This window comes from Acartia tonsa, chromosome 9 (genome assembly GCF_053477335.1).
Source record: "Acartia tonsa isolate MP-2025a chromosome 9, ASM5347733v1, whole genome shotgun sequence".
Lineage (NCBI taxonomy): Eukaryota > Metazoa > Arthropoda > Copepoda > Calanoida > Acartiidae > Acartia > Acartia tonsa.
The window spans coordinates 23,297,802-23,312,688 of NC_137268.1; the positions used below are offsets into that span (position 1 = coordinate 23,297,802).

General features: G+C 31.4%; 1 protein-coding gene across 1 annotated transcript in view; it reads right to left on the minus strand.

Moving 5' to 3' along the window:
* Positions 1 to 5,805: 5,805 nt before the first annotated feature.
* The window catches only part of LOC145328558 (vesicular acetylcholine transporter-like), a 50,074-nt gene continuing 40,992 nt past the window's right edge, over positions 5,806 to 14,887 (minus strand). The window contains exons 8-12 of the mRNA XM_080172294.1: positions 11,093 to 11,166; positions 7,602 to 7,654; positions 7,120 to 7,318; positions 6,751 to 6,884; positions 5,806 to 6,608 (exon numbers count right to left, since the gene is read on the minus strand). Of these exons, the coding sequence (XP_080028420.1) occupies positions 5,951 to 6,608; positions 6,751 to 6,884; positions 7,120 to 7,318; positions 7,602 to 7,654; positions 11,093 to 11,166 (1,118 nt within the window). The 3' untranslated portion in view covers positions 5,806 to 5,950. The remainder of the gene's footprint in view (positions 6,609 to 6,750; positions 6,885 to 7,119; positions 7,319 to 7,601; positions 7,655 to 11,092; positions 11,167 to 14,887) is intronic.

The window sequence follows — 14,887 nt, forward strand, 5'->3', positions numbered from 1 at the left end:
TATAAAATCAACCAGAACAATTTTATCCTTTAATAGTGAAGCTCTGGAACAATCGAACGAAAAATTGAATTATGAAACTCAATATAAATTAGAAAGAGCAATAAATATCAGTCTTACATGAATTAGTAATCCATACCGTTTGCTGTACGATAAAGTTTACACGATAACGCCCCGTGCAGGGGTATAAATTCATTGTATTACACCAGGATGTCTGAATGTCTAAGATCTCGCAAACGACTGGATTGATTCAATATTCAGAGACGTTTTACGTTTGTCCTGTGAAGGAAGTTATAAGCTACGCTTCTCCAAATGAAAAGAAAAATTCAAAATATTACTTTCTTTTGATACTTCCATTTGCTAATATTGTTAATACTTAAGTGAAAATATTCAAGAATACATTTTATGGCTACGAATAAGTATAGAATGATTTTTTTTAAATGTCCGTCCGTCTGTATGTCTTGGAGACCGGTGTATTTTTTTCGACTGATATTAAGGATATGAGGCTGTGAGGCTAAATTTGTTGTGAAGATACCCTGTACAGTACACAGATAAGCATCCATGTATATAACTTTCTCTGTCCATCGGTCATGGTACAAAATATTAAATGCAAAAGGTTTCGTGATGTATTTCTGTACAGGTATATAAAGGGTGTGCAAAAAAAATGCGGACCTTTTTAAAATTTAGATTGCGCGGCTTGTGTTAATAGTAAAAAAACGTTATGCATACCATTAGAACCGCTATGAAGTCTATTTTTTGGAAATATAAAAACGATTCCTGTGCTACGCATAGTTTAGAAGCGATGTGGTAAAATATCCCAACTGCCTTAAAACTTGACTTGCGAGTAAATTATTAAAGATTAAAGTATATAAAAAATATGTACATTTTAAAAATTAAATTGCGCGGCTTGTGTTAATAGTAGAACAACGTTATGCATACTATTAGAACTGCTATGAAGTCTATTTTGTGGAAATATAAGAACCATTACTGTGCTACTTATAGTTTAGGAGCTACGTAGAAGAATGTCCCAACTGACTTAAAACTTGACTTGAGAGTAAATCATTAAAGATAAAAAAAAGTGTGTGCAAAAATGCGGACATTTTTAAAATTCAAACTGCTTGGCTTGTGTGAATTGTAGAAAAATGCTAAGTATATCGTTGGAACCGTCATAAGCTCTATTTTTTTTGGAAATATAAGTACGATTTTTGTGCTATTTTTAGTTTAGGAGCTGTATTGATAAATGTGAGAAAAGTGGAAAAATTTAATCTTTAATGATTTACTCGCAAGTCAAGTTTTAATTCAGTGGGGTCATTCTACCACATAGCTCATAAATTATACGTAGCACAGGAATCGTTTTTATATTTCCAAAAAATAGACTTCATAGTGGTTCTATTGGTATGCATAACGTTTTTCTACTAGTAATACAAGCTGAGCAATTAGAATTTTAAAAATGTACGTATTTTTATTTGCATACCCTTTAATTCAGGGATCGGAAGCCTCACGTAAGCCGCGCATAAGCCTCAGTTTTAAACCTGCTTGTGAGCAGAAAAAAAAATTTAAGAAAGAAGGATTGTCTGCTAAAGAGCCGTTTTATACATCCAGCTGAATTTTATAGTGATAAAATCAAAATTTCACTGAGGCTTACACGCGGCTTACGTGAGGCTTCCGATCCCTGCTTTAATTTAATCTTTGATGATTTACTCGCAAGTCAAGTTTTAAGCAAGTTGGGACATTTTACCATATAGCTCCTAAACTATACGTAGCATAGGAATCGTTTTTATATTTCCAAAAAATAGACTTCATAACGGTTCTAATGGTATGCATAACGTTTTTCTACTATTAAAACAAGCCGCGCAATCTAAATTTTAAAAAGGTCCGCATTTTTTTTGCACACCCTTTATTTTTATTATACAATGTTCTATAACTTTTATGGTTAGTTTGTCCATCCATATTTTTTGTTGTCATACTTGTTTTACTTTTGTTTAACCGTCTGGCAGTCAGCTTTTTTCAACCTAAACAAATAAGGCCAAAGATATGATATCCAAAAAATCTTTTGTCAAAGTATTCTCTACTACAACTAGCGCCAGTCGGTTTTCTAAAAAATCGCTGAAAATTGTGAAAAAATTACATCGCCAGCGATAGTATCAGTTCAAAGACAGCACAGCATACTTTTGACACAACAATCTTAATGGCATTTCCTGATGAAAAAAATATGCAGAACACCTAATTTCATCTTCAAGCCATTCTCCGATGCATTCGAAATTTCTTTTTAAAATAACGGGATTTAAAACTGCCCATTTCTTTTTAAAAATTTCAAATGCATAGGATTAAGGCTTGGAGAAAAATTTAAAATGTTGTGTCAAAAGTATATCTTTGAACCGAGACTAGTTCTGGCGATTTGATTTTTTCACAGTTTTCAGCGATTTTTTTAGAAAACAGACTGGCGCTAGTTGAAGAATAGACTTTATTAAAAGATTTTTGGATATCATATCTTTGGCCTTATATGTTTAGGTTGAAATATGCAGAGAAATTGATGAAACCGCCGTGCTTCCATTATCTCTTTATGTTTTTATAGGTCTGGGCCCTGGCGTTAGTTAGCCAGTACAGAGATAGAGAGATAAAATTTTGTACATGCATTTTTAGGCCCCTAGAGTAACTTTTTAGGTCAGCAGAAGAAAACAATTCGACCAAGTGTATTTTGAGTTACACGTCTAATCTTTATAGTTAACATCAAAAAATGAAAAAAACTTTTTACGGTATCTTGTATTTTATTTTGCAACAAATTAATATGAAGTTTGTTTAGACTTACAAAGTATTCAACCCCACTACTTTAAGTACCCCTTGTTACCTTATCTTTATTCATATGAAATATCTATAATACAAAGTAGCTTGATGTCTGTCCGTCTGTCTATCCGTCTGTCTGTTCGTCTGTCCGACTGAAGCTTACGATCTCAGTAACCACTGAACCGATCGGATTTTACTCTTCAGGGTATATACCTATTGTTCCTGTGGCAGTTTTAAGCTATTTTCTTGGGGGGTGGGACACCCCCAACCCCCCATAAAATGAAAATTCCCCCCCCCCTGTACATGTACATCAATTTATTTATCGGCCATTTTCTTATCCCTTTATGTTTAAATCACTGGGTTTTGTTAGTTATTTAGTGTCTTTTTATAAAACATTTTGTACAAGTCTTGTTATTAAAAATCCCAGTTTGGTTTTGAAAAAATCTAATTCGTGATAAATATTTTATGATATTTTAACTGCAACGGAGTCCTAAGTTGCGGTTCACTGTTCATTAAGTTCCAAAGTGGTGATGATCCATAATGATGACCCATAGTGATGACATGATTAATTGGCCGGTAATATTTTTGTCCTTTCCTGGCTTTCATCAAGTCTAATTATCTGAAGAATGCTCGAGGAAGGGACCAAATATTGACCGCCATTTTTTTTGCAGGCGCCATCTTGTTTTTTCTTCCCGCCATTTCCAGTTTTCTCGCCAATTCTCCTGTTTCTTGGTAGATTATTTTTGTTGTCTTGAAATCAAAACCTAAAAGTTAAATTTAAACAAATAAAATAAAACATATTTGTACAAGTATATTTCATTAAACAACAACTAAGATTTTATACTATCTATAAAATTATTAAACTTCCACAACAAATTCAATTATATTTTACGTAATAATAAGTAATTTATATGACTTTGTGAATAAACAAGAACACAACCGATAGTAAAAGGAGCGGAGCTAATTTACGAATACACAAAATATACTTTTATTGAGTCAAATAATAATAACTCCTTACAACCATTTGAGTGAGTTCAATTTTTATAATAGAAAAATTGGATTTTTAACAACAAAATTAGTTTTAGGTTTAATATATAACTTTTAGAAAATTTAAATAATGATAAATCTTAATAAATAAACATTTATATACAATCTAAATAAATAGTGGTATGAGGTAAAATCTAAAGTCTATAAATGAATATGGTTTTGTGAGTTTTAATTGAAATCAAAAGCTTAAAATATAAATAATAAATTTTATATTAAATGGTTCTTGGGTATTATTTATATTCTAAGCTTTTTTTAACACAGAATTATTATAAGTGCTAAACATTAGAAGTCACAGGTTAAATTATCAAGTTATAATTCCATTGTAATTTTTCCATTCAAATTTTCTGTTATTTTCCATCTACTTTACAATTATTTACATTTCATGTATTTACAATTTTACATCTATAATATATTTTACAGGGTCTTTTCTATAGAATTAGAATTTTAGTTTTATCTAATTTTGACTAGTTTTAAAAGAGTTAAAATTATTTTTTTTTCGCTCTAAGATACTGTCTTAACCTCTTTTCGAGGAAGCTTTGTGTTTATCAAGTACGAAATTAATTCCTTATCATTAATCCTAAAACTATGCGCAAATGTCGTCTTTTTAGCCTTTCCCTTCATAATGTGGCGCGGCATGGATTGTTTTGTTTATTATGATGCGCACGTTCTTTACTTTTGAATGAGATATGAGAGTGTGAAGATTTCGGAGAACAAAATTGGGCCTATCATTGGTCTCATTGTGTGTGAACGACCCTAGTATATCAGGGATTTGAAACCATAAGAGCTTCAGGTAGAATTTGTTAATTTGATTAAGAAGTATGGTGTATAGGACGATTATATGTAGTTTTATAAAGGCTTTAGCCAGCTAAGCATGAAACTTAATTATGTTTAATATATGTTTTAGTAATTTTTATGTGCCTTATTGTTGCATTTAACAATGATTTATTAAACCAAATAATTTTCCTTTAAAGCCAAAGTTTCCAAAGATTTTTACCGTAGAGAAAAATGATTTTTAAAAAGCAAATAAGATTACGTGGTTATAAATAACTGGAATTATGAACTAATTGATATTGTAATTTCAGGTCTTTGAAATAATTTCATCAATAAATCTATATTCAAACCTGCTGTTGAAACTTGATGGTTCCTGGTATTGGGGGTTTGTATGTTCGCCAACTGATCTCGTGAACTTCCCGCTAATTCGGAAGTCAAGCTCAACCAAAGTGTCATGGTTGAGACAGATACAATTAATACTATAACTCTTTTTAAATTAGCCAGCAAGAAGCAAAGATGAAAACTGTAATTCTACCAGATAAAGACCATGTCAGTTTTTCAGTTTTCACTGTCTCCATTGAATTAATCTGGACCTTAAATTTTTAAATAAATAATTTATATTATTCTAACAACAATAATAAATATCACTGAGATATTTTAAACAAAATATATGATATAATATTATCTTATAGTCTTTCTATTATAACATCATAACTTCAATAGCTACCATTCATAAAATAAAACATTGATTTTCAAATGCTACCGGTTTTGTTTTGCCTTAAACTAAATCTAAATTTTTCATTCTCTCAATGGTCAAATTGGCTTTTTATAAAAACATGTTATTTTGATATGACCAAAATTAAGATATGTTTGGTCTAAGTTTCTTCAATCTGATAAATTTGAAATATCACCCTGTAGAAATAAATATGTTGTTTAACATTGCATTCAAAAAAATGTGAAAAAAAAGAAAATATTAATTTAAACTCATTTATTCTTTTTCTTCATTCTTATCCCCTAGAAGCGAATTTTGTTTCTATTTTCGCAAATTCTTTAAATGGAAGACTTTGAAAAAACAAAAGATTATCGGCGGAATGGATTTGATCCTTGCGGCTGTGTAAACGGATTCGCGGTGGCGGGTGCCGCCGGCGCATTTGTGAATGCAGTTTCTTGCGCCTGGACCGGCTGGTAGCCGGCAGAGTTGGCGGGTGGCATGGGCGGCAGCTGGGCCGCCTGAGCGTTGCCGTTTATGGACGCTTTGCCGTGTGTTAGGTTGTATGTCTGATATTCCTTGGTGGGTGGGTCACCCATCAACACGTTTTCTTCGCTGCCGGGCTCCTCGTACTTGTTGTAGTCATGCATGTCCTGGCAGGGCAGAAAATATAAATGATATATAATTCGTTGTTTGTTCCAATGGGAGTGGTGGGAGGGGAAGGGTTAGATGACCCTCACCAACCTTCAATTTTATTTTTAAAGAGGTCTTAACATAAAAAAAACATACTACTTTATATAAAAGTATAAATAATAAATATTTTCTTTCCTTCAGGTAGTAGATTATGGGGGCATAAATCAAGCTGATAATAGCTACCAGAAAATTTAGAACTGTAAATCCGTACTTTTCCACGACATGTCCTGCCACAACCGGTCCGAATGCATAGGCAGCGCTGTAGCTGATGTCAGCAATGGCATACACGCTACCGTACACGCTGGTGTACTTCTTGTCCACAATGAAGCCAAGGGTTGGTAGGAGGGCTGTGTCAATGAGGGCAATACCGAAGCAGATGACACTGATGGGAAACATGAGGACAAAATAGTTTTGGCTGAAGGGAATGACAAAGCAGGACAGACCCTCCAGGGCCAGACCAATCATGGCCAGCAGCCACTGGTATTCAGGATACTTTCTGGCCATTTTGACGGTGAGCACGACGCCCGCAACGTGCGGAAAGAATGCGGGCAGCCAGATCATGCCCTGCTGCCATTCCTCAGCGTTCATTGTCTCGTTCATCCATTTACTAAAAAACAATTAGTAATTATGTCTATCAGTCGATTAGAAATACAGAAAAGTATTTTCTAACAATGTTTTGCGCAAAAATGTTTAATAGCCCACCGAAAAAAATAGCCCAAAACCTACCGAGGACAAATAATTTAACTGACCTGATGGTGGGTTCCAGAAAAGCTAGACAAATATTTGCCGCAATTAGGGCTCCCGCACAACAAGCAATGTGAGGATCAATAAGAAGCTTCCAGATGGGCGTTGCTGCTGGCCTTTCTTTACCTTCTTCCGCCTCCTAAATTAATGGTGATTTAGGTACAGTATCTGCAAATATTAATATCTAGCAAGAGTAAAACATTTGTGTTAGGTTGGGTTATGTAAGGTAAAAGAGTTAAATAAGAGATTATGGGACAATTAGTCAGTATGTGTTTAAATTGTAATGTAATTTTATTCCACTTTTTCAGCTTTTACATGTAGCTTAACTGAAACAAAAATAAAAATGATCCATAACGACGTTTTAAGTAACTAACCTTGTGTTTCATAGGTCTCATAATCAGCAGCAGTAGGAGACCGTCGATGAGACAGACAAACGCGAGTATCACGAAGGGCACCGGTTTCCCGCAAAACTCGTACAAAAACCCGCCAAAAGGTGGCGCCACTAGACATCCGAAGGATATAAAGGCCAGGGCTATACCCAGAGCTTTAGATCTTTCTGCTTCTTCTGTGTATCTAAATTGAATTTGTTTTAAAAAACAAACTTTTCACAAGAATATGAGTAGCTATTCTATAATTGCAACTTTATAATCAATAAATACTCGTATGAAACACTTACAGATAAAGAATCAACCATAGTTGGCTTAGAAGAAGAGAGAAAGAGCGCGCTAGATATTTTTATCATATGCCAACAACCCTAGCATTTCAGAAGGGCAGGCTGAATGACAAACAGTAAGACAGACAGACACGTACAATTACAGAGTAACATCGCTGCTAAAAATAGATTGATGAACAATACCTGTCTGCAACCATAGCCAAGCCACCAGTATCAGCGAATGCAGATCCGACTCCCTGAAATATAAAAGAATGTGAGATTCTTCCTTTGGTAGATGCTAAACCCCAGTGAAAACAAAGGATGGTAAATTGATTATACAGTTATTATCCCATCCAACCATAGATAAGGTGCTTTCCCTTAAAGTGTCTTGCGAGCTCAGATAAATCTAAAATAAGTTTTTTTAGATATGCAAAGCCCTGCCGAGCATATTTGGAAAACTATGATGACAAATTGACAAATTGTGATGTTTTCTTTTAGTAATAGATAAATTTGAAAAAGTTTAGTCAACAACCATTAAAATAAGAAATTGGTCGAAGGCCAATCACTCGTTTTTCATTCCCTCAAGGCTCAAACCCCCATTATATTATCTGCGGACGCCTCTAATTTAAATATGAATGCTTGAAAAAGAATATTCCGTATTAAGCTATTAATATATTATATTTGTGAAAATAAAAACTTATGTAATACAACTTAATATAATATTTTGTCAATGTATCAATTGATTATAATATTAAAACTATTATGTCAAGTTATTATTAGGTCACGTGCTGGCGTGTGTGTGAGTATATATGTATGGGTGTGTGTGTGTGGTTATTGTATGAAGGTAGCAAACCATAAAATTCCCCTTGACCCTAATTTCCCGGATTCCTTCCCCTCATTTGCAGGATAAATACTAGCAGGTTAGGTAAATTGTAGATAAATCTACTATTCCATAAGCATATTTAAAAAAAAACAAAAAAAACAAAATCTATAAAAACAAAGCTTTACAAATCAGCGAGACAAACGGACATTGACATAGATAAAGTAACAAAGCATTTAATATTCAACAATATCTTCAAGTCTGAAATGAAAGTTCAATTAAATCTGTCCCAATTATGGACTGGCCAACTTACGTCTGACCCTATTTTAGAAAAACTGCGCCTATAAAATGAAATAACAATTTCAAAATTTGAGCTGTCTAAAGAGAATGTTCTCTGTATTATACTTTCCTTTACCTATATTTATGGACATGATTGTCCATGTTATTCAATAAATATCCAAAGTCTCCCCTCCCCCCCCCCCAAAAAAAAAAAAACTTTTAATGCTGATGACAAGTAATTCCATATGGGCGTGGCCAACTCAGACAAATAATACCAGGAAGGGATACTTTACAAGAAAATTATTTAGCCTATGACAAAAAAAAACTTTTTTTTTTTGAGGAAATGATTTGAAAATCATGATATTGAACTGTTTGTATTTCATCTAAAAGCATAAAACCATCCCATGACCTATGTAAAGCTTCAATAAATTAAAAAAACTCATGAAATCTCAATCGTTCAGTATTTTTCGAAATCTTAACCTAAATCTGCATATAATAGTATAACATTACTTAAAATTAGTTTAGAGTAAAATCTATTTATTTTAATTTATTCTCTGGAACTGTGACGTTCTTGTTTTAGTTTGTTCTTTATATTAAAAGTTTTGATGAAAAACAAACAATTTATACTTTGTTAGCTTTACACAAAATAAAGATAAAGGGACTTGGTAAATATATTTAAACATTTTAATCATGTAATGTCTTTCTTTATTTCTGTTAATTATCCCATTTCACCCTTTAAATAACAACTTCCTTTTTTTTGAGCGAAAACGCGTCTAGAGGCCTCTAGGGGCATGTATAATGTTTTCTTTTCAATCAATAGTAAGATCAGCTGTTTTCAAAAAGTTCTATTTTCGCAGCCAGAGGTTTATCTTGGGAGGTTGATGCTACCCTCCCCCAAAATAGCTATAAAACTTCTCAGGACCTAAGAGAAGCTACACGTTTAGGAGAACTTTATCAGTTTAGCGGTTAGCGATATCCTTCGGTACAGACACACAGACAGACAAACAACTTTTTACTTTATTATATATAAGGTTAATTTCTAAAAGTCACATTTATTTACTGAATTAGTGTTCCTGTTCTTTAAAATTATATTACATACTGCAAAGATAATATTTATCCAGTTCTACTTAAAAGCGATGCTTGTATACAAGATAATTTTGTGTTTGTGCGTGTGTCTTAAGGTATGACGGGCACTTAGAAGATTCTAGATAGCTAAAAATTTGCACACCCCTTTTAATAAAGAAGCCTAATTGAAATACAAATCTCAATATAGGCAACGACAACAACAAAAAAAAACATTTTCGTGTATTTAAATATATAAAACTTTCTCAGATATATAAAGTTAATTTTTATATTATTTTTGAAGAGTACGTATAAGGACTCGTCAAGGGAATTGTAACTTTTGGTCAAAGTTATAATAAAAATTAAGGTTCTTAGATACAATGCAAAATATTTTTTTTTCTAATTTTGTTGTAATCTATTTTGATTAAGAGGTAATCTGTCCTTCAAATCATTCCTATAAGTAGACGGTTATAAACAAAATTTAAAGCATTGCAGTAATATCTATTTAGCTTTATAAGTTTTAAAAATAATATTACTCTTTTATGCATCTTTATAGAAACATCTTTGAGTAAAAAAAAGAAATAAAAGAAACATTTCTTATATAACGTTTTTTTTCTCTTTAACTTATGGTGATAAAAAGATATAGACTAATCAACAAGCGATTTTCTGATTATACTTTTTATATTAATTTGGGATAAAAAGTATAATTTCTTTATGTTTTTGCTCTATAGCTAATTTACAACTTAATCTGTTGAGGGTGGAAAGTATTTTGAAAAAAATATAACAGTACAGACAAAAAACGTTTTGCTAAATCATTTTATTTTGTTTTATGTAGGGGATGTGATTCAGCCAATTATTTCAATTTTAAATTGCCGAGAATTAAATATTTTGTTGGCGTAGACTTGGCGTAAACCCTGTTTTTGTTCAGCTTAGGGGAAGTGGGTACGAAGGGGAAGAGGGTTGTGGGGAAATTTTCACTTAGAATTGTTTGCCTCAATCACATTCCCTATTCCCTTGTCTTATGGTTGATCGGGAAAGGAAAAGTACATCAAATGTTTTGTTGAAATCAAACTGTATATAATTAACCATATACAAAAATCTATCAAATTTAAAATATAAAGTCTGTTTCTTTTTATCAAATCAAAGTATTTCTTTATTTAACCCACTAAATACTGACAAAAATTATTACTTAATTTGTAAAGACCAATATCTTTCTCAAAATCTAAGTGGGACTTTAGGACAAACAGACATACCATAAGCCATAACTTAAATCATATTCTAGTCTGGGAGGGAGGGGTCATTGAGCTTTTTCTTACACTAGTCCCCAAAGTTTTATAATTACGTTTCCCAGTTTGTTAGCTTAATAACTTTGGAAACTTTAATTAAATTTCATTAGTTGATGCATTAAGTAGAGTAACGTTTCAACCACTGAATTTTTGTGTATCATCATTGGGAATGTACATCAATTTATGGACTGATCCCTGTATTCTAGAAGTAAAAATGTAAAACCAAACCTAATAATGAAAAATGTTACCTGTAGAGATCTGGCAAAGAAGAGGACTCCATAGGATGTTCCACAGGCAAACAGCAATGTTGAGAAGAACATTACTAGAAAAAAATATAGTTTAAAGAGAGTCAACAAGAGTTATTGTTCGTTAGTTCTCCTTTCTGATTTTAGAGCTTCGCTTTTATGGATTTTGTAATTCAGTTTTAGAATCTCATATTTCATCCGTAAAATAAGGTATCAAACTGTTAATCTAGTTTCTGAATTTTGTAGCTTGAAAAGTTAAAATCAACTAAATTCAACCAAAAATTAGTTGTTTTTATACAAGGTACTTCTCAATCAATAAATTTTCCATATTACTTAGGAAAAAATTAGTATATAACCTATCAAATTTTTTATTTGTTTAAAATTTTTCATTTTAAAATTAAATATCATTCATTTTTATTTTATTATCTAAAATTGAAACAAAATCCTCTTTATATTTAATGTGAAAATGTCTCAAATGACTCACGTCATAAGAAGGTTTTATCATGAATTATACATATATATTTAAAACTGGATCTCGTGCAGTTCACAGTAAAATGTTACTGGTAAAGATTATCTCCAAAAAATTAAGTCCTTTAATGGCTGCTTACTATGGAACGTATAGATTAAGCTCGGCCTTCTTATACCACTTAACACGGTTTTGGGACTACCATGTACAGGCAGCTAGCAGTCTTGGAGATAATCGTTACCAGAAACATTTTACCAAGAACTGGACTAGATCTTAAAACTCTTAAATAATAGAAAACAATGTTACGTCAGCAAAAAGAGGTTGACAAATTTTAAATATTTATATGGCTAAAGTGTCTTTCTTAAGCAAGAGTTTTTTCGGTTGGCTATAAACCTGTCCTGTAAACCGATGCCACTTAGATAAAAAGATTGTAAAGACTAACAATCATGTAAACAAGGCAATTTAAATAATTATTGTCTATGTTACTTTAGAGCTCTTTAAAATCTGTGCTCTGTTAAAACAAATTTCTTCTTGTTAATGTATTATTCATGAAGTATATTAAATTAATATGTAGCCATTAATTTTAAGTCTCCAATTTATTGGCCCTCCACTGGGAGCGATCGATAAACACTGCATGATAGACTCGAAATAAAGTATTACCAAACTTTACCAATAAACTGTAAACAAATATGATAAATATACAAGCAAAATAACAAGTTAATGTTGAGATTCAATTCCTTCTCGTTCCTTCTTAAGCATAAAATGAATTTGAAAATTTTTAACGTAAACTTTAATATCCTTATCAGGATGTTGATTTTATATGTCGTCTTTATGACAGGTTAAGATGTTATGAATATATTTCTTAAATTATGTATATAAAAAAAATTGTACGGTAATATCAAATTAAATTAAAAATAATTTTGTTTTTTTTTGTTTTTTTTGTACCAGAATCATCCCTGCAATGAAAGAAGAAAAAAATTTGTTTTGTTTTACATAGCAGACTAAATGTATTATGATAACATACAACGTCTCTTTGTGAGTTCATATTTATAATATTGATTTTTATAAATGAATTAATGAAAAAATATTTGTTTGAAATTTGACTAAATGTCATATTGTATAATTTACTTAACCCTTAACAGTCGGGCCCCTTGCCGCATCTTTATCGGTCGGGGGTGAGGGGGTGGTGTTCAACGCCCCCTCCCCTATTATCTGAGCCACTATTAGAGCTAGAGGTCTTAAAATTTCTGTGTATGTCCCCTGTTTGATAATAAATTTCCGACTATAAGTGAGTCAAAGTAAATTTTCGCTTTCTTTATCCTTTTATTTAACAACCTTTGTTTTTAGGTCCTTTTTTACTTAAATATTACTAACGGCTGCCTTTATTTTATTTTTTATTAATATTTTTATTAATTATTAATATTTTATATTAGAAATCTAAAAATATATCAGCGGCCACAGCTGTATTTGGCAACTGCTGCAGTCGGCGGTCGGCTGGAAAACGGCGGTGGATCTTTGTGAAATTTAAATATGTTATGTAAACATATAAGAAAAGCTTAAGTTTAAAATTTGAAGTATCTAATTCAAAAATTGCGGTCACAGGAGGCTTTAAAAAATTTAAATTCTCAGTTATTTGTCATTTAGTTTTAGCCCTCTATCTTTCTCACACAGAAAATGAGAAAGAAAAAACTTGGAAGGGGGGGGCGGGGGGGAGGGTAATCGTTCAACGCCCATAAAAAGCATTATTTAATGTACTTCTAGTATGAAAATAATTATTAAAAATTAACTAATATTTTTAAGACAATAAATGAGTTTGAGTATTTGTTTATCTGATGTTTAAAGCGTGAAAAAAAAGATTTTACAGAAACTTGGAAGGTAATATAGTATTTTTATCTTTTATACACTGAATGAAAAGGAAAATAGCCATTCTCGTAAATACTGCAATAAATAGTAATTGGTTTTTCATAAAGCTAACATTTATGCACAAAATCATGGTAGACAAACAAGTTAAACAATTTTGAAAAGTTTAATATATACATTATAATTTCTAATTGTGCATTGAATTAAACACCAATTGAATTAGAGATATTTTTTTAAAATTCTATTTTATAAAAAGCTACCTAAAATAGTTGCCCATTTGTTTACATTTCCCCTAAAGGAAGAAGGGACAATCAAAATTATACAGTAGCTTTGCTATCAACATTCATTGTAGAATATAGAAGTTAAAAAAAGAGGCTAATAATGTTCAACTAGTACATAGATATTACAAAAATTCATACCAAAAACATATCAAAATTATATAATGTGTATATAAAGATTTATATAGTCCTGGCCATGTTTATAACTATTTTGGGAAAGGGTATTTCCACAATATAAAAATTGCTCCTAACAAAAAATAACCCTCTAAAATTTTTGAAAAACTATGATCTTAAGTGTAGTTGCGACTCTCCACCCCCCCCCCTCCCTCCCCTTCCTATCCCCAAGTGTCCCTAGAGGATTTAAGGGTACGTAGCCGCTAGTCCTTATATGGAAATAACGGGATGTATGTATATCTGTCTCTAGCAAAGGAACTCGTTATCCGCTGAACAGATGTGGTCCTTGTTTTTTTTTTGTAAAACTTAAATTAAGAAATAGAGGGGATTAAATTCTAGTGCCCATAATGATTGCTGGGGGCGTAGCGTTTTTAGCATGGCAAGCATCGTTTTAGAATTAAAAAGAAAATAAATGTTTCAGTTAATAACAACCCAACAAATGATGTCTATAGCAATTTGATCAGCTGATTGGTTTTAATACTAGATGTTTTTTTAAGTAGCGCAGCTACTCTAAATCTAGGAAATAAATCTAATTTTGCTTAGAATTTACTTTTAGGTGTTTTAAACGTTGTAAATTGAAGATTTTATTTTGATAATTAGCATTTTACAACAATACCCTCTATAAACCTTGAGGAAGTTTGATAAAATTACGTTTATTTTGCAAGCTTTTTTGAAAATACTTCATTATTTTTATAATTCTGACAAAATAGAATTTCTGTTTAAGTAAATAACATAGCCACAAAAAGGTTTAAGCAGTTATTGAAATATTTTATTACCATTTTTGCTAATTAAATAGTCGTTAACTATGTTTAATTTGCATTTTTTTAAAAGACAAGAAAAATATCCTACTTAAATGCTACTTTTATGAAGTTATCTTAAACCTTTTCCAAAAGTTTGTTTTATAAAAATATTTTATTTTCCATTGATTTTATTGATTATATAGGTTAAAAATATCAAAAGTATTTTTTTAAAGGCTATAGATTAATTTTGATTAATTCCGATTTTTAATTTTTTAAATTT